This window comes from Mytilus californianus, unplaced genomic scaffold, assembly GCF_021869535.1.
Source record: "Mytilus californianus isolate M0D057914Y unplaced genomic scaffold, xbMytCali1.0.p SCAF_1, whole genome shotgun sequence".
NCBI classification, from domain to species: domain Eukaryota; kingdom Metazoa; phylum Mollusca; class Bivalvia; order Mytilida; family Mytilidae; genus Mytilus; species Mytilus californianus.
The window spans coordinates 59,881,164-59,902,830 of NW_026262581.1; the positions used below are offsets into that span (position 1 = coordinate 59,881,164).

At 32.4% G+C, this 21,667-nt stretch overlaps 2 protein-coding genes across 2 annotated transcripts in view; one reads left to right on the top strand and one right to left on the bottom strand.

The window, feature by feature from the left end:
* The window catches only part of LOC127704911 (pre-rRNA-processing protein TSR1 homolog), a 40,603-nt gene extending 29,240 nt beyond the window's left edge, over positions 1-11,363 (bottom strand). Inside the window, exon 1 of the mRNA XM_052209148.1 lies at positions 11,162-11,363. Coding sequence (XP_052065108.1) covers positions 11,162-11,273 — 112 coding nt within the window. The 5' untranslated portion in view covers positions 11,274-11,363. The remainder of the gene's footprint in view (positions 1-11,161) is intronic.
* A 2,543-nt stretch (positions 11,364-13,906) lies between these two features.
* LOC127704901 (histone acetyltransferase KAT2A-like) overlaps positions 13,907-21,667 on the top strand; it is a 48,797-nt gene continuing 41,036 nt past the window's right edge. The window contains exon 1 of the mRNA XM_052209137.1: positions 13,907-14,141. Coding sequence (XP_052065097.1) covers positions 13,944-14,141 — 198 coding nt within the window. The 5' untranslated portion in view covers positions 13,907-13,943. The remainder of the gene's footprint in view (positions 14,142-21,667) is intronic.

Genomic DNA, 21,667 nt, shown 5'->3' on the forward strand with positions numbered 1-21,667 from the left:
GATTGAAATATATGGATGCGAAATAAATATGTAAACTTTCCAGCGACTTGGACTTTATCTAAACTACCGCTAGTTTCCCCCGAAACTAATTAATATGACAGAGGTGACCAATAACCTGGTCATAGGAATATGAATCCTGCTGCTTTGTACTATATCGATACTCTTAGCTGTTTTTATAATGTGCTAGTTCACCATGTTCACCAGGTTACAGTTTTTGGTCTTCCCAAGAAAGACTAAACACCCTAACCGCACACATTATTTTGACTCTGAGAATACCAGTCAATGCTCTTACTCCTAAATGACCATTCTTAGTGGAGAAGCAGTAAATACAGATAACCAATTTTTCAGTCTTTGAATTGAATTGAACATTGGGGTACCAACACTCAAGGTGAGCACAATACCAGCAGACCACTCTGACAGGCAGCCTCATAACTCAGTAAAGACTGATCTGAAATTGGTCAGAAATTAAAGGGAGCCAAGAGCTGACTTTTATTTATGATATTTTCAATAAATTTTATGTGATTTAGTGACAGTTAACTTGTGTTACCTTAAGGCATAATGGTCACAGTTGCAGTCTTTTCTGGTCAAACGTAATAGTTCACGAATGTAAGTGACATTAAGAATATTTTGCAATTTCTAAATGGACCATCAGTGAATGTTATTTCCACACTTTGAACAGGAGGTTAGCTTTTGGGAACTTTCAAGGTCTATACAGTAAAAATGTGATTCACAACTTGAACAGGAGGTCAGCTTTTGGAAACTTTCAAGGTCTATACAGTAAAAATGTGATTCACACAACACAGTTCCAAAAAGCAGACTTAATTCTCACAGTGTATAGATCACAGTTAGCGACAGTCCAGTTGTCACTCACAGTTGTAATGGTAATAACAGTATTATTCAAATAAATGGCTGTATAACAAGAAACTAAATATTTGCTTATTCTAATTCATTCCATACAGTGGTAAAATATTTACAGTAAAACAATCATCAATAAACAGATAAAAGAACAACTTTCAATGTAAAGCACAGTTTTTCAATGAGTAAGGTACAAGGAACATCTCTGCTAGGCATTGGTAAAAAGAACATGTCAATTACCAGGTATCTTTTAAGCACTAGGGTCCATATCAAGCACATTTTGCAATAATGTTTTGGTACAAGAAGAATCTTTAATAATCCAGTTTTCAATAATATTTTGGTACATTTGGAACATGTGTTTTTAATAAGCACTAACATCCATATCAAGCAGTTGTTTAAATTATGTTACAAGGAACATGTGCATGTGTCTTTCAGCATCTAACATTTAGTCATTCACTCTCTAAGTTAAATTCACAGGAGAACTTTTGAGCTATCTGTGAATCAGGAAACATTATCTTACATAATTTGGCTAAGTGGTCAGCCGCCAAAGAATCCACATTATTTTCTGCAATAAAGTTATTAAACATTGCTTCTGCTTTAGTAACTTTGCTTTCTTTTTCACTGACTTCAACTTCTGGTTTGGACATTTTGTTTTCTACTTTGCCAGCTTTGTCTTCTGCTTTGATGATTTTGTTTTCCTTTTTGATATCAGTGTTATAATCTTCTTCTTTGGCATTAATCTTGGAGACTGGTTGCATAGTCTTGTTTCTGATCTGGCTTAGCTCCTTGTGAGTAGAAGAAAACATATGTTGGGTAACATCATTCCTCCCAACCTCTACAATACTGAAGTGTGTACTGCAGATTGTACAGTAAGCTGAAGTAGGTCCTTTATCACTACTACATAACCAGCTGAAATGTGAAATCCATGAGGTCTGGAATTTGTACATGCTTTTTTTCTTCTCTGACAAAGAGTTGCTGTGTGAGGAGATAGGTTGTTCTGTTATGGTGAAACTTTTAAATGTGTTACAAACTTAACACCTGCTGAGGTTTACTGTCTGTGAACTCAAGATCATTCAATTATGCAATAAACTTGGGTTAATGTTTGGCTTAACAAATGACCTTGGGTATCATTTGTGAATTTTACTCACCTCAACACAAGTGAATATGTGTTACTATTATACTGGGCATAAAACAGTTATATTTAGTGACACAATAAATATCAAGTCAAAAATTAGTGAGGAACCTTTACTTTTATTTTCTGAAACTTAATTATATATATAATATAATCACATATAATTTATTCATTATCTAGGAATTGACATTATTTATATTTGTCACATAAAGGAAGATAACTTTTTGTTTTATGCAATTGAAAAAGAAATAATTTACATGTATTTTGTAATGAATTAAACCTTTCATGTCACACAACAATTTGACAGTCATCATGATCATAAAGAGTCGTGATTAAAGGTCAACACTTTATGTTCCACAACTTCTGCAACCATTTCTCTTAGTCTAGTATGAAATTTTCTTACAGGAAAAGTATTTGAACCATTTAACACTGTTACAAAGTTTACAAAACAACAATGTGTTGAACATTGGGGCAATGCAAAAGTTTGGAAGGAAATTATGTTGAGTTAATATGGTTTCAAATTACACTCCATAAAATTTTATTTATTGATAAAAAAAAATATTTATTATAGTACATTTAATGCAAATAATTAAAAAATATTTAATGCAAATTATTAAAAATATTTCTTCAAAGATATAATTTTTCTTAGCAAATACATGTACAAAAGTAAAACAGATACTATGTATAAATAGTAAGTTATGTTGGGCAACCCTTAAAAAATTCATTGTTTTATGTTGCCTACCCATGCCTTATAGCCTAGGATTGGGTAGGTAGGTAGGGATTTTATATTTTTTGGGCCAACAACATAAGTTAAATATTTTAGACAAGAAAACAACATTAGAGAAGGAAATAAATTGCTTCGCAGAGGGCAGCTGGATACGACCGCAGAGGTCCAACCATGAACAGTTTGGGCAAAAATGGACACAAAATTCGTGCTTGATTCAGGTCTGAATTTGGATTGAAATTAAATGTTTGACACATAATAGGTTTCTGACACAGAGTAACTGTAGTCAAAGAACTTAGAATTGGTTATATGATTTGAATTTATATTCAATTTTTTGCTTTTATGCAATACACTATGCTGTTGCAAATTGCCCCCCTCCCACAAAAAAAAATTTACCCTCCCCCCCTTTTTTTTGCTTTTGTACAATACACTATGCTACACCCCCCCCCCCCCCCCCCCCCCCCATTTTTTTCACCTCCCTCCTCCCCTTTTTCCCAAAAAAAAATCTTTCCCTCAAGATATGGTCATTATCTTAATTCAAATTTCCAATGGAGTTTGTAACCATAATTACCCATTTAAATACATCATAAAAGTCTTAAAAATAGAAAATGACATACATAATCATGTCTAAAAATAATATATCTTTAATCAGCATTTTTATTAGTAACTTCTAAAAATAAATTGACAGCTAATCACCTCAAGACAATACAACATTTCTTTATACATGATTTGAAAGCAGTGTAGGGGAGGTAATGCAAACATAACATTGTACTTTTTTTTAATTGTCCATTAACCAGGAAACCCTTGTTTTTCCCCTTTTTTGCCCCTAATTCCTAAACGGTTTGAGCCATATACCCCAAAAGCCAATCCTAACCATCCCTTTGTGGTATGGAAACTTGTGGTATAATTTCAGAGAGATCCATACACTGTTCCACAAATTATTGTCTGGAAACTTGAATAAAATGCTTCGCTGGGCGCAGCTTGATACGACCGCAGAGGTCGAACCCTGAACAGTTGGGGCAAGTATGGACACAACATTCAAGCTTGATACAGCTCTGAATTTGGATTGTGATTAAATATTTGACACAGGATAGGTTTCTGACACACAAAGAATGTGGTCTAAGAACTTCAATTTTTTTAATTTACCTATTATGGTCCAATGTCCAAAATCAAAATACATGGTTAGATTCAGCATATCAAAGAACCCCATATATTCAATTTTTGTTGAAATCAAACAAAGTTTAATTTTGGACCCCAACTTGGACAATCTTGAAAACTGGTCCCATAATCAAAAATCTAAACACATGTTTAGATTCAGCATATCAAAGTACCCCAAGAATTCAATTTTTGTTAAAATCAAACTAAGTTTAATTTTGGACCCTTTGGACCTTTATGTAGACCAATTTAAAAAACGGGACCCAAAATTAAAAATCTAAAAACACGGTTAGATTTGGCATATCAAAGAACCCCAATGATTCAATTTTTGATGAAATCAAACAAAGTTTAATTTTAAACCCTTTTGACCTCAATATGAACCAATTTCATAGCGGGCCCACAAATAAAAAATCTAAATACATGGTAAGATTCAGCATATCAAAGAACCCCATATATTCAATTTTTGTTGAAATCAAACAAAGTTTAATTTTGGACCCCAATTTGGAACAACTTGAAAACTGGGCCAAAAATCTAAAATCTAAATACATGTTTAGATTCAGCATATCAAATAACCCCTAAAATTCAATTTTTGTTAAAATCAAACTAAGTTTAATTTTGGACCCTTTGGACCTTAATGTAGACCAATTTAAAAAACGGGACCCAAAATAAAAAATCTATATACACGGTTAGATTTGGCATATCAAAGAACCCCAATAATTAAATTTTTGATGAAATCAAACAAAGTTTAATTTTGGACCCTTTTGACCTCAATATGAACCAATTTGATAGCAGGCCCACAAATAAAAAATCTAAATACATGGTAAGATTCAGCATATCAAAGAACCCCATATATTCAATTTTTGTTGAAATCAAACGAAGTTTAATTTTGGACCCCAATTTGACTACCAACTTTAAAACTGGGCCAAAAATCTAAAATCTAAATACATGTTTAGATCAGCATATCAAAGAACCCCATATATTCAATTTTTGTTGAAATCAAACAAAGTTTAATTTTGGACCCCAACTTGGACCAACTTGAAAACTGGGCCCATAATCAAAAATCTAAACACATGTTTAGATTCAGCATATCAAAGAACCCTAAGAATTCAATTTTTGTTAAAATCAAATTAAGTTTAATTTTGGACCCTTTGGACCTTAATGTAGACCAATTTAAAAAACTGGACCCAAAATTAAAAATCTAAATACACGGTTAGATTTGGCATATCAAAGATCCCCAATAATTCAATTTTTGATGAAATCAAACAAAGTTTAATTTTGGACCCTTTTGACCTCAATATGAACCAATTTGATAGCGGGGTCCACAAATAAAAAATCTAAATACATGGTTAGATTCAGCATATCAAAGAACCCCATATATTCAATTTTTGTTGAAATCAAACAAAGTTTAATTTTGGACCCCAATTTGGACCAACTTGAAAACTGGGCAAAAAATCAAAAATCTAAATACATGTTTAGATTCAGCATATCAAAGAACCCCATATATTCAATTTTTGTTAAAATCAAACAAAGTTTAATTTCGGACACTTTGGACCTTAATGTAGACCAATTTGAAAACTGGACCCAAAATTAAAAATCTAAATACACGGTTAGATTCAACATAACAAATAAAAAATGTGGTCAAAGATTTAACACATCTAATGCGCCATACTGCGCAATTTAAGATTACTTCTTGAAATTTTTCAATATTTGAAATTTGAAAAAAAAATAATATTTGAAGAATAATTCTTTTTAATTTTTGAAATCTGAAATGAGAAAAAATTGACCCCCCACAATTTCTTTTTACCCCCCCCCCCCTTTTTTCCCCCAAAAAATTCTTTCCCTCAAGATATGGTCATAATCTCAATTCAAATTTCCAATGGAGTTTGCAACCATAATTACCCATTTAAATTTACCATAGTGCTAACTTAATCTATTTTATAATAGAATTTAAAATATAGTGTCAAATCCTTCATATGGATTTTTTTGTAAAAAAAAAAGATGCAACATTTGCAGATATTTATACTGGTCTTCCTTTATAAATATGCATTTCTTTAAACATAATTTAAAAGCAGTGTAAGGGAAGTAACCAAAACATTGTATTTGGATTACCTCCCTTACATTGTTTTAAATTATCTTAATTGTTCATTAACCATTACTTTATACATAATTTAAAAGCAGTGTAAGGGAGATAATTTCAATGATGTATTTGATTTATCTCCCTTACACTGCTTTAAATTATGTTTTGTACTTAAGTATTTGTCCATTAACCAGGACAACCTTGTTTTCCCCCCCCCCCCTTTTTTGCCCCTAATTCTTAAACGGTTTGAGCAATAACCCCCCAAAGCAAATCCTAACCATCCCTTTGTGGTATGGAAACTTGTAGTATAATTTCAGAGATCCATACACCGTTCCACAGTTATTGTCTGGAAACTAGAAAATGCTTATTTTTGGCCCCTTTTGGCCCCTAATTCCTTAACTGTTGGTACCATAACCCCCAAAATCAATCCCCACCTTCCTTTTGTGGTATTGAACCTTATGGTAAAATTTCATAGAGATCCATTCACTTAAACTAAAGTTAGAGTGCGAAAACTAATGCGTCTTCGGACGACGACGCCGGACGACGACAATGACGCCAACGTCATACCAATATACGACCACAAAATTTTTTTTGCGGTCGTATAAAAATGCTTATTTGGGCCCCTTTTTGGCCCCTATTTCCTAAACTGTTAGGACTATAACCCCCAAAATCATTCCCAACCTTCCTTTTGTGGTTATAAACCTTGTGTTTAAATTTCATAGATTTCTATTTACATTAACTGAAGTTATTTTCCGGAAACCAACTATCTTCGGACGATGCTGACGACGACGTGATACCAATATACAACCGCAAATAAAATTTGCGGTAGTTTTGCGGTTGTATAAAAATATTAAAAAAAAATTGAAACGATTTGTATCATAAATTTTTTGGAGCAAGCTGCTTTTTCAGTGGGTAGGAAGACAACGTCAAACAATTAAAATTTCATTTCTGATCTTGGATATCTTTGACATCTCTTATTTGCTACATTAAATGTTTTAACACTAATGTTTATTACTTAGCAGACACAACTGCATTTTAACATGCATCACACAGAATATCGGTAATGGGATAAAAGTTTAATATGTATATGTAGCACACAAAGTAGTGAGAACTAATTTCCATGATACCAAAATTAGATTTATATATGCACCATTTTTCGGAATACATGCTTTGTACAATGTACATACAGAATGTCAATGTTCAATCCACTGTCATTTTTTTTTCTTCTTTAAATTTGCAAATAATTAACAAATGGTAGAGTACACATACATGTATATCAATTTATGGCACATATTCTCTTCTTGAAACACTGATAAATAAAAAATAAATCATCTATCATATTAAATAAAATGCTCCATGGAACGCAGCTTGATACAACCGCAGAGGTCGAACCGTGAACAGTTTGGGCAAGTATGGACACTACATTCAAACTTGATACAGCTCTGAATTTGGATTGTGATTAAATATAGGTTTCTGACACAGAATGAATGTGGTCAAAGAACTGAACATTTTGGAATTGGAATTTACCTATTTTGGTCCAATTTCCAAAATCTAAATACACTGTAGGTGGGGCATTAGATTCATATATTCAGCATATCAAAGTACACCAAGAATTTTATTTATTCATTTATTTATTAATGGACAATATTTGCTAAGTTTTTAAAGGGGTTTGCTTCATAAAAAAAATATGTTTATTATATATATATAATATATAGCATTCTGAAAATTAATTCATACAGAATAACAAACAAATTAAACCTTCCATGAAGTTCTTCAAAAAAATTTACCAAAAAAATGAAGAAAAAAAAACAATTTCAAAAATATCATTCATCATTAATACAATGTCTTTAAAAAATCGGTAAAACTTACCTTTAATCATTTTTCAAAATATCTAATAATCATGATTATGAATGGTAAATTTCAAACTATATTTACACATCATGTCTAAAATTAGAATTTGATGCTACCAGGTATATCTATTTTAATATGAATCTACTAATAATTTCTAACAAATGTGCAATACAGCTCTGAATTTGGATTGTGATTAAATATTTTACATACTATTGGTTTCTGAAACAGAATGAATGTGGTCTAAGAACATAAAATTTAGAAATTGGACATTTACCTACATTTTATTATGGTCCAATATCCAAAACCTAAACACATGCATGACATGGTTAGATTCAGCATATCAAAGAACCACAAGAATTCAATTTTTTATGAAATCAAACAGAAAAAAGTTTAATTTTGGACCCTTCAGGCCTCATTCATGTCATTGTGGACCAATTCGATAACAGGCCTTAAAATCTAAAATCTAAATACATGGTAAAATTCAACACATCAAAGAACCCAATATATTCAATTTTTTTTCAAAATCAAACAAAGTTTTATTTTGGACCAACTTGAAAACTAGGCCCAAAATCAAAAATCTAAATAGATGTTTAGATTCAGCATATCAAAGAACTCCTTAACTTCTTTTTTTTGTTAAAATCAAACTAAGTTTAATTTTGGACCCTGTGGACCAATTAGAAAATCAGGCCCAAAATCCAAAATCTAAATACAGGATTAGATTCAGTATATCAAAGAACAACAAGAATTCAAGACTTTAAATTAAACCCCATTGAAATTGGTCAAGAAATAAGCAATGTATACAGTATTAGAAAAGTATTGTTTTTGGACCCTTTTTCCTAAAGGGTTAGGGCCATAACCCCCAAAATCAATCCCAACCTTCCTTTTAAGGTATGGAACCTTGTGGCACAATTTCATACAGAAGTCCATAGACTTATACTCAGTTATTGTCTGGAAACCAGAAAATCTCAGTTTTATGGCACCAAATTCCTAAACGATTTGAGCCATAAGCCCCAACATCAATCCCAATTTTCCTTAGGTGTGGAACCTTGAGGTACAATTTCATAGAGATAGATACACTTACACACAAGTTACTGTCCTGAAACAAGAAAAATGTTGACAAAGTCATATTATAGAGTCTGTTTACCCGGGTGGATTAATAATGAAAACAACATTTTATTAAAATATACTAGTCAGCTGGGAATGGGTAAAAACAATGAATGTACAAATTGTAAGACATGAAAGGGAAATTTTTTATAAACCTATTCCTTTATATGGTAAATATAAAAAAGCGAAAGATTTTCTACTCAACATGTTAAAACACAAGTCGCATGCAAGTTGTTGGTAAGTAAACATACTCATCTAGAAGCAGCAATACAACATACATATTCTGCAAAATTTTCGAATCTATTCAAATAATATATACATTTTAATATGACGGCCTATATATCGTCCATAAGTATAATCATAATATCATGAATATATTTACTTTTAGTGCAAACGCATTAAAACACAAAATTGGCTGTTGCCCATTACACCCATCTTATTTAAACGACCAAATACAATAAAGTTATCTCTATATATGTTGTAATGCAAAATAAACAAACCAGTCCATTGCAGTTACAATGTATATCGAGTGAAAAATTTCATAAAACGAAAATATTCTGAGATATGATGTTGTTGTCTTAGTCAACTTAACAATGTGACATCATATGTATGCTTCCAGCGTCAAATGTAAACACCAGGCCTTAGAAAATAATATTAAACACAGTCTGCACCAAAATCTTTTCCAACTATTAGTCCGAAGACCAATATCCTAACATTTTTCTTATGTGTCTAAACAAATTTTTGCAAATACTTACTAGTAAGAATAAAATTTTACTAGTCTGGTTCATTGGACTAGTGGCTAATGGTGCAGACTGTATACAAATAGATAAAAAGAACATTTTAAGGTGAAAAATGTTTTTTTTTGTTAATCTACATGTATTATTGAATGATATAATATCATTATATGGGGGTTAAACGAAACAGTGTGTGGTTAGGGCTTTCACTGTTTACAAAATTACCAAATTTGTCCTATTAGAATCAAACTATTTTCATGGCAACCAGTGATTTGTTTTCATTTAACTATGGGTTGGGCATTTATATTCATATTTTTTCCCTCGCTTTTGCTTAGGATAAAATAATTGAATATTAATACCCAACCCATGAATAAATGAACACACATCTATGGCTGCCATGAATTATTTCTTAATTATACAACAGGACAACAAAATAAGATTAAAATCATGGCGAAGGAACTCAGGGCGAACGGGCCCAGGGCAAAAAGGTACAAGGATCCAGATTCAAAAATCAATATTAATGTATTTAATCGAATTATTTAACGTAGCAGAGGGTCCTTTTCCCTATTCAGTTCACATGCTACCATGCCCATGGCATATGCCAATTTAGTTTGTGGGCTTGCGGATCTCTCTTCAAATTCAGTTTACATGCTCACATGTTCTTTTCTTTGCTAGAATACCGCCGGTTTCAATCCATTACATTTATCTTATGTTAAAAATATTTACATGAACTACATGTAATAAAAAAAAAATAATTTACTCCGTAAAAAAGTTATTATCATATAAACATGATAAATAGATATAGGAAGATGTGGTATGAGTGCCAATGAGACAACTCTCCATCCATTGAGTTACAATTTATAAAAGTAAACCATTATAGGTCAAGGTACAGCCTTCAACATGGAGCATTGGCTCACACCAAACAGCAAGCTATAAAGGGCCCCAAAAAATTACTAGTGTAAAACCATTCAAATGGAAAAACCAACAGTCTAATCTATATAAAAACGAGAAACGAGAAACATGTATGAACTACATAAACAGACGACAACTACTGTAATCAGATTCCTGACTTAGGACAGGTGCAAACATTTGCAGCGAGATTAAACGTTTTATTGGTACCAAACCTTCTCCCTTTTCTGAAACAATAGTATAACATCACAACATAGAAAAACACACTATAAAATATCAATTGGAAGGCTTAACTCAATCAAAAAACGTAAATTAACACACAATGAACAAATAAATTTGATCGGTGACACCTGAATGCAAATACACAGTTAATAAAAAATTACAAGGGATAAATAATTAAAGTCAAGAGTAAGTAAACAGGTTTAAACAAAGTTAAAGTATGATATCACTGTGAAATGTCAAAAAAAATTTAGAAAATCATCACTACCAGATACATAGTGTATATATATGTTTCTAGTTAAGGTAAACAAAAATCTGTATAAATCTAATAAAACGATCCTAAAACAAAAACAGAGTGAATGGGCTGTCAGAACACTGTCAGACACTGTACCATGCCATACCTTTTGTTTCTCTTTCTAGTGAACCTTTGCTTCTATGTTTGCCATGTTTGTGTCCTTTATTTTGTTGTTTAAAAACACCAGGTCTGTGTGTTTGTTGTGTATCTGCTGCCATTTTCAGCTTTTTAATGAACTAAGAGTCCTGTCAACACCATGAACACGTGCTGTTGGAATTTTGAGACTAAATTTAGAACTTTAATGTTGTAAGGGGAGTTAAATCAAGAAGAAAAGTACTCGACAGATTTATATCGCTTGTGAGAACGTGGGTCTCACTAATTAGCGACAAGAAGGGTCAAGAAGCGACAAGAAGCGACAAGAAGCGTCAAGAAGCGACAAGAAGCGTCAAGAAGCGACAAGAAGCGACAAGAAGACTATTTAGCGACAAGAAAACATTTTTTTCCATTAAGATTACTTATTCCAAATAAATATTAAAAAATATGCATTTCATTTTTTTTTTAATATATGTGCAGGAATAAATTGATATTTTTTTTTTATTATATTGATAGATGAAGAAATTAAACATTTGTGAGGAAGAAAGGGATTGTGTAGTTTTTTTTATTATATTGATAGATGAAGAAATTAAACATTTGTGAGGAAGAAAGGGATTGTGTAGTTTTTTTTATTATATTGATAGATGAAGAAATTAAACATTTGTGAGGAAGAAAGGGATTGTGTAGTTTTTTTTATTATATTGATAGATGAAGAAATTAAATATTTGTGAGGAAAAAAGGGATTGTGTAGTCCCAGATACGCTTTGAATTATATTGTAAGCGTGTTTACATTCATATCTAACACAATCGTTATACACTATGTACATGGTGGTTTACCAATTTTTGAAGATGCTTTATTTGTAGAACTCTCAGCCACGCTTTGCCATCTTTATTATGTAAGCGTGTTTTCAGACCACACGACGAGGACGTGGTTCTACCTTGGGATCCATATTTTTTTTTTTTTTTTTTTTTTTTTTTATTTTGTAGTCATTATAGTAATATTTACATTCATATCTAACATAATCTTTATATACATTTTTTACATGGTGGTCCCATTTTGATAAGCCGTAGATTTTTTTACCACTAAGGTTCACTGTATTTTAGCCCTTTTTGAAGATGTAGTTTTTGCACTTTTAGTACGTTTCCTTTGACAAGGCTTACGTGCACATGCACTTGTTTTGGGGATTGTCAGCCCACCATCTGTTTAAGTGGTGGACTCGGGGTTTGCGTTTAACTTTCTCCCATAGGTCAAGATTTTTTGCATTGCAAATGCCTTTTCTTTCTCCGATTTAATCTGCCAGAGAGATTTTTGTGCATTGAAAATGGCTTACTGAGGAGCTTAGCTCAAAGTCTCCATGTCCATAAAATGCGCCATTGACAAGACTTTTTTGCAACTTTATTTCTTTGTGTATTTTATTAATCAACTCTGGAAGTTTCTTAGGCTTCCAATCTTGATTAAGTTTCAAGATGTGATTAATTGATTCACAATTGTTGCTTTTCCATTGCAATGGAATTCTTGACTCTGTTTTTCGTGCATTGTACACGTAATCCCTAATAGTAGGACTAACTTTTTTTTTTAAATAATGTCCTTTGATATTTAAATGAGTTAAGTCACATGGTACAATGAAACAGGTTTAAAACACATGTCTAATGTTTTTGTTTTGAATGGAAGGCTGTTACACTATTCATACTTACTCCATCAAGTATTTTATATAGAAAAAAATAGAAGTAACATAGAGACCTAATGGGTAACTTTTTTGATTATTGGCCCAAAATTATGATATTCATAGTCAGAGTGCGTATATATCATACATTCACATACATCAAGAAAAAAATGTTTATTTGCAAAAATGAGTTTTTAAGAATTTTCCGAAGATATATAGAAGTCAAACGGACTATAATACTATATTTGTACCATTTAAAAACAGGAACCAAACCAACACCCCGTTGACTTTTTAGATTTTAGATTCATTGTTCGGAAAATCTTATTTTAAAAGATAAGTTTTTTAAACCATTTATTCTTTTCTGGAAAAAATCCGCATGATCCCTCTGTCTTTGACTCTTTAAATTTTGAATAAATTTTTTGTTCAGAAAATCTTATTTTCAAAGATTCTGGAAAATTTCTAATAATGAGGAAAAAAGTATTCAAATAGGACTGAGACTATTATAATGTGTAATAGTAGTTTCAGAATAGAAGAAATATGTCTGTACATGAAAAAGTAGTTTGAAAAAGTAGTTATTGTAATAGATTCTATAGATATAAGAAGATGTGGTATGAGTGCCAATGAGACAACTCTCCATCCAAGTCAAAATTTATAAAAGTAAACCATTATAGGCCACAGTACGGTCTTCAACACGGAGCCTTGGCTCACACCGAACAGTAAGCTATAAAGGGCCCCAAAAATTACTAGTGTAAAACCATTCCAACGGGAAAACCAATGGTCTAATCTATATAAAAAACGAGAAACGAGAAACACTTATGAACCACATCAACAAACGACAAATACTGAACATCAGATTCCTGACTTAGGACAGGTGCAAACAAATGCAGCGGGTTTATGGCCATTTAATGATATTTCTAATCTCTGGTATTACCAGTCTCTGGTCTTATCAAGCCGAATTTTACTTCATTTATGAACGTTATGGTGCGTTATTTTTTTACACTTTTAATGGTACTTTGTTTACCCTTGTTAGTTTCTGTAAGATTATTGTTATGGATAGTGATGTTGGGCTGCACACTACTAATTATTTTCAATGCTACAAGCGTTTGCATAAAAAATGAAATAAATAAAAGAATGAGCGACGCAAACGCCAGCGATCCACTTCAAAATGGAACAGATTTACAACAAACAAATAAAGGCCCCACGCAGTCAACGACAGGAGAAATGTCACGACCAAACAACTTACAAAGAATTGCACAAAAGAAAGCTATGGTTCGGGGATACCCCAGGAACAAAAAATTGGAAAAGCTAGCTGTATATTCATCTTGCAAGGTCCGTTTCAGTTATTCGATTTCTAAATTCAGTGTTTCATGTATATGGATTGGAAGGCCAAAATATAACATGTATATGCTTGTGTTTTGGCTTACACGCTGAAGCCTTATTATTTTTTGCGAATCTGTGTGCATAGAGATGTTCTGATTTGCCTGCATATTGAATCAGAAAATCGCTGCAAACCCAGAATCCCAAAAGGGATGAATCTAGGTCTGTTCACCCAAAATCATGTTCGCTCCCATTCTCGTTTGCCCCCCTTTCACTTGCACACCCCACATGTTCGCACCCTGGATCTGTTCGCACCCTTGTTTAAGGTTATGTTTTGAATAATTTTTCAATCATGCTTTAGTTAGTGTATTGCAGAAGCAAGACAATTCGCCCCACTGCCAAATCACTCCACTTTTCCACAAACTCGCCCTATTTTCTTCTAACTAGCACCATTCTGTTTACCAACTCATCCCAATTATGAATAAGGGTTAAATCTCGATGAATTAAGGTCTGACAACTCGCCCCACTCAGTGTTCTCCCCAGGATTTTTTTATAGCGCTGTGGTAAGCGACCGATTTTCGACAATTCTCAGTAACTTTGTCCCGGTGAGTGGTTGGTTTGTAATGGGTTTGTTATGACATGTATGATGTTTTTATACAAAATGATGCTGCTGATGTTTTTGCTTGTAATGATGTCCTGATGGAAATTACCCAGTTGTTTTTAAATGTTATTGTTTTAAAATAGATGAAGAATCATTTCTATCTGTGTACAAAACCCAAGGAAAAGTTTTTTTCCATGAAGGGTCAACACTAGACTGGCGATTTGAAGATTTCTTAACAGGTGATGCTGTAGAATATGTAGGACCACAGGCACTTGTTTTCTATCCATGGCAAGATCTACTATCCCTTTACAGTAGATCTCGCCATGGATAGAAAACAAGTGCCTGTGTGTAGGACCCACTATCACGTCTTTTGTCAGTTTCTGTGTTGGGTTTTGTAACCCACTGGAGCAGTGTACTATTAACCTTACGATGTTTGACAGGAGTTGACATTTGGGAACATTATGATTTCTCTACTACTAAACTTATGATTTCTCTACTACTAAACTTATGATTTCTCTACTACTAAACTTATGATTTCTCATTTTCCTGATCACCATTTACATTCGTATGGCTTCACCCAAGCTGGACATTGAGAAAAGTGAATTTCTCAAGTCTAGTACTGGCTTGGGGTTTGTTTTTCTAATCATAGCCTCCTAATTGTTTTCAAATGGTAAAATGCATAACTGTAGTATTGCTGATTAAGCAATTATTAGTTCGATTAGGTGATGATTAATACTTCAAAGACTTGCACATTGAAAATTTGATTGCTGTTTAAAATTTAAGAGTGTTGTCGGTAAATGGGGTCACTTTACTTCATCTTATTCCATTCTTATTGCTTCTTTATATTCTTTTTTATTAAAAAAATGGATGATACTGTTGATTTCTTCATTTATTTCGATTTTCAAAGACACCATTTTGTAAAATTTATAAAACTGGTCCCGCGAGGTTACTTTATACAACGCAAATAACACATTCAGAAATAGTAAACCAGACGATCATGTGATCTAAATAAAAGATGAGCAGGAAATTTGAAAAAAAAAAAAAAATCGAAAAAAATATAGCCACGCGATTGATTTAGATAGCGCTGCGCTCAGTTCAATAGAACAGCGGAAAATTGCGATAGCGCTGAATACCGCAGCGCTAAAACGACCTGGGGAGAACACTGCCACTTATGAAAATAGTAAAATCCTGATGAATTTAGTCCTGTCAACTCGGCCCACTTGTGAAAAAGGTTGAAATTCTGATTAATTTAGTCCTGCAGCGCCAACTTATCTCACTTATGAAAGGTATTTTAATTTACACAATCTCCCAAACTGTACTGCTAAATTAACAATAGAAAAAAAACCCACTTGTAATACAAATAAAAAAAAAAGTAAATATATGATTCTGATTGAAATTAAGTGACGCTTTTCATAAGTGGGGCGAGTTGGTGAAAAAATTGGGGCGATTTGGCAGTGGGGCGAGTTGTCATGGATTCTTCATGAACTGCTAGAAAATAAAGATAACAAGTTTGTTTATTGTTTAAAAAAAGTGACATTCTATAAAACGTAAAACGGGTTTTGTAATGTGAATTATTTTGATGAAATGAATAATGAATATTGTCATAATGATGATCAAAGGCCAAATCATTAGTCTCTAAGACTAGTAAAAGAAAGGTGGAAAATACCAAACGGCTATCAAACTAATCACATTGACATTGCATTTGACAACAACAAATAAAACAAAAACTGATCTACAAAGCACATGCTAATTAGGTGCATTACCATGAGGGTTTGGATGGGGTTAACAGAAAAGAGAATAGTGGACAAATACTACAGACAAATGGGCCCCAAAAATAAAGAATAGAGAGAAATAGGCCAAAAAAAATAAAAGTACAGAATATTAATCTGTTAATGTGGTGATAAAATATAAGAATAGAGAAAAATTTTTAAGAATACAGAAATGAAGGACCCAACATCCAGACCCTCTACCATGTTTGGCACTTTTGTATATGATATATATATATACTTGTCCAAACACATGAGATCAAAGGAGCCAAGCTGATAAAATCTTCATTGTTTTTACTCCTACCAAGACAACTACTTGTATTTTACTTTTAATACACCAAAGCTAGTTATTAAAGCAGTCATTATTTTCAAACACATAACAATAATGACAAATTAGCTTTGAAAATACTAATTCATAGTAATCTTAAATAATCAACATTTGTCATTTATTTAATTAATCATCTAATCACCCAAAACAAATTTTCATTAAAAAAATTCATGAATTTGTATTAATGAAAATACAAATATTTTGATATTTACATCTGAAAATACATCAATAATTCAACCTGTATATGAATAAAAATATGGTTCAAACTTGTTGGGTGTGAACAAACCCAGGGGGGCGAACTTCTGGGGTGTGAACGTATAGCGTGCTAATGTGTTTTGGGAGTGAATGGACTGGATACCAAAAGGGACTAGCTGGAAAGAATAAGGATACATAGGCAAATAATTGTATTTTTCAATCATTTTTTAATTAAGGTTTATCATAACAAATGGACAAATGTAATTGTGGTAACACATAAAAAATTACTGTGTACAAATTAACCTCTTTTTTTAGCACATCTGTTCCAAAGAGCTTTTCTCATCACTTTGCTTCTGTCGTCGTCCGTCATTATTAATTTTTACAAAAATCTTCTCCTTTGAAACTACAGTGCCAAATGTAACCAAACTTGGCCACAGTCATCATTAGGGTATCTAGTTTAAAAAATTCATAAGGGTTCCCCGGAACCCAGTGTCTCGCCTACTTTTGCTGTTAATCGCAGGCTCAACAAAAATGAGATGAGGAAAAAATTTAATAAAAATATTCCTCTCAATACAATTTTTTTATTGTAAGAAGCTTCTGTCCAAGTTGGGTAAAAATCCAGGATAGTTTATGAATCTAATGAATGTTTTAAAAAATTTAACTGCAGACTGTATGTAATGTTAACTGGAAGAAAAACTAATTATGTTCTAATTCACTTGTTCAAACGAACAAAGTATTTATGTGCACATCGCTTCTCAATTTCTGAAACCTTCTTCAAACCTAACTTGTATACTATATCATTCTTGGTATAAAATAAGAAACACATTTCTGATTTTGTCCATCACGGTGACCATGTCATTTTATTAAACATTGTACAAGCTAAATCATCATTTCACTGTCCACAAAAACATTGGATTCACTGAATGCAAATACATAACGTCCACTAAATTAAATTTTTTATAGTACACTGGCATTACAGAATATCTAAAAACAAACAAATATCATAATTAGTACACATCCAATTGATCTCTGAATTACATTACAATTCTACACTACTGTAAATGTGTCTACACTGTAGTAGTAATCAACGTGGTCACCGCCTAACCTCGATAACTGAAAAAACAGGATCCTTTTCTTATATACTACCCGCGAAATCCAAACCGGTTCTTACCCTAGGTACTACGCGACTAAAAATAACTACGCGTAGAGCACATAAATATATGTCCATTTATAAGTAAAATATGGATAAACAAGTACAAAATTTTAATAAAAATTTCCTTCTAGAAACTAGCTTTTGATCATAAACAAACTTCTGTCCATGTTTGGTACAAATCCAGGATAGTTTAAGAAAGTTATTAAAATTTTTATAACTTTAACCACAGAGTGAATGTAATGTTTCCTGGCAGAAAAACTAAGTCCATTTATAAGTAAAATACGGAAAAACAGGATTTTTTTTTTTACAAAATTTCCTCCTAGAAACTAGCTTATGATCATAAACAAGCTTCTTTCCAAGTTTGGTAGAAATCCAGGATAGCTTAAGAAAGTTATTAAAATTTCAAAAACTTTAACCACAGAGTGAATATTTGTTGACGCCGACGACAACGATGCCGATGTAGGATGTAGGATCGCTATGTCTCGTTTTTTCGACAAAAGTCGATGGCTGGACAAAAATGTGTCTGATGATCTGGCCAACTATTATCTTATTAGAGTTATTGCCCTTTAATGATGATTCTTATCAATATTTTGCATTTTGTCTAATATCTGAAAAACATTAATAGATAGATAGAAATTTAAATTAGCAAAAATGATCAGCAAGATGAGATCTACAAGTAAGTTTACACATCATTGAAATCATGTGACGACTCCTTATTGGAGTTGCCCTTTAATGATGATTTAATCAATTTTTTGCGTTTTTTTCTATTATCTGAAAAACTACAAAATATGTAACAGATAGATTAAGTTTTTTAAACAAGCAACAGTGATTAAAGAAGCCAAGCTGTGAAAGCTGAAAATAAATTCACCTTGTTTTACATTCCCTTAAAAGTCATATATATATGCTGATTTATTTGTTCAAGATTCAAAATATTACTTGGTTATTGAAATAAGCATTATTAACTCCAATTTACATGGTTAAGACTCAGAGCAATTACAACATGTATTATACAAAGCAATCAATTAAAGATGTCTTCCTGAATTAGTATGTGCAGAAAAAAGACAATGCATGTATGAGAGGACATTAATGTTTAAAATGCAGTAATCATTTGGTAATCCTGCATTGAAATAATCTGAACATTGAATTCTTTTTTTACCTATTTTTAGGTTTTGCTGATGTAGTATTGTATTTTAAATAATGTAATCCTGATATTCTTGGAAATTTAAAAGAACTCCAAATCAGAGGAATATTTTCTTTTGCATTTGGGTAGGGGGAGGGAGCCGGCATTTTTCTTTGGGACAAACAATTTGTTTTACAACTTGAATCAAAAACTATGTTTTCAAGATTATACAGGAAGAAGATTTATTTTTTGAAACTCAATGTTGAATTTATTTGTTACTCTGCTTTTTAATGGAAATAGACTAGTTTTATCACTCCTTTCTGAAGCAATTTTGTTATACGACCGCAAAAAAATTTTTGTGGTTGTATATTGGTATGACGTCGTCGTCCTTGTCGTCGTCCGAAGACACATTATTTTTCGCACTCTAACTTTAGTTAAAGTGAATGGATCTCAATGAAATTTTACCATAAGGTTCAATACCACAAATGGAAGGTGGGGGTTATGGTACCAACAGTTAAGGAATTAGGGGCCAAAAATAAGCATTTTTGTAACTTCCAGACATAACTTGTGTGTAAGTGTATGGATCTCTCTGACATTGTACCACAAAGTTCCATATCACAAAGGGAATGCTGGGATTGATTTTGGGGGTAATTGCCTCCAATTTTAGGAATTAGGGGCAAAAAAGGGGCAAAAAACAAGCATTTTTCTAGTTTCATGACAATAACTTGTGTGTAAGTCTATGGATCTCTCTGACATTGTATCACAAGGTTCCATATCACAAAGGGAATGCTGGGATTGATTTTGGGGGTAATTGCCTCCAAATTTTAGGAATAAGGGGCCAAAAAGGGAAAAAAAACAAGCATTTTTCTAGTTTCATGACAATAACTTGTGTGTAAGTGTATGGATATTTATGAAATTGTACTACAAGGTTCCATATCACAAAGGGAAAGCTGGAATTGAGTTTGGGGGTAATTGCCCAAAAAGTTTAGGAATAAGGGGCCAAAAAGGGGCAAAAAATTAGCATTTTTCTAGTTTCCAGACAATAACTTTTGTTCAAGTGTATGGATCTCTCTGAAATTGTACTGCAAGGTACCATATCAGAAAGGGAAGGCTGGGATTGATTTTGGAGGTAATTCCCTCAAAATTTTAGTAACTAGGGGCTATAAAAGGACAAAAAAACAAGCATTTTTCTAGTTTCAGGACAATAACTTGTGTGTAAGTGTATGGATCTTTATGAAATTGTACTGCAAGGTTCCATATCACAAAGGGAAAGCTGGGTTTGAGTTTGAGGGGTAATTGCCCTAAACGTTTAGGAATTTGGGGCCAAAAAACAAGCATTTTTGTAGTTTCCAGACAATAACTTGTGTTCAAGTGTATGGATCTCTCTGAAATTGTACTGCAAGGTACCATACCACAAAGGGAAGGCTGGGATTGAGTTTGGGGGTGATGAATCATAAGGGGGTTCAAAAAATTATGGGGGGGGGGATTTTTTTTTCCTTTTTTTTCTTTAAAATTTTCCATTTTAAATTGGTTATTTCTGATTTATATATAAAAGCAAATAATAATGATATGGTCTGAATAGGTAAATTAAAAATTTTCATGTTCTTAGACCAATTTCATTCTGTGTCAGAAACCTATGCTGTGTCAAATATTTAATTACAATCCAAATTCAGTGCTGTATCAAGCTTGAATGTTGTGTCCATACTTGCCCCAACTGTTCAGGGTTCCACCTCTGCGGTCGTATCAAGCTGCGCCCCAGAGGAGCATTTTATTTCAAGAAATTTTTATTCAAATTATTTTAGAAAGAAAAAACTCTCCTATATTTTTGCAATTGGCCCGAGAACACAGTTATTTCGTAGTGCATTTCTTTTAGACAATAAATTCAAATTAAAAAAATCGCACCTGCTCTATCTCAAAAAGATTTTTAAAGTGTAGTGTACTACTATTGATACAAATAATATCAAAATTATAGAAACTTCTACCAGCTCTAACTCAAAATATTGACAATTTTGTGTTAAGGGGGGCTAAAATTCAGTTTGACAGCTTCAGACATTCTAATTTTTGACCTTTTTTAACTGGACCAAATCACTACTTAACATAAAGATTCAGCACCCAAATTTTTTTAACATGTAATTTCATCCCCTTACTTAATATTTCATGCATAAAATATCAAGAAATAAATTGGGAAAGTGTATCAAAAAAAAATGCAAGTTATACACTGTTCACACTAGGGACTATATTCGTAGACAACGAAAACCAAAGGACGATAACTGTGTCCTTGGACCTAATAGGATAGAAAGACTTGACCAATTTTAATAAAACTTTGCATGACCTAAGCTTAGGAAATTATAAGATAGTTGTCTAAGTTTCATGGC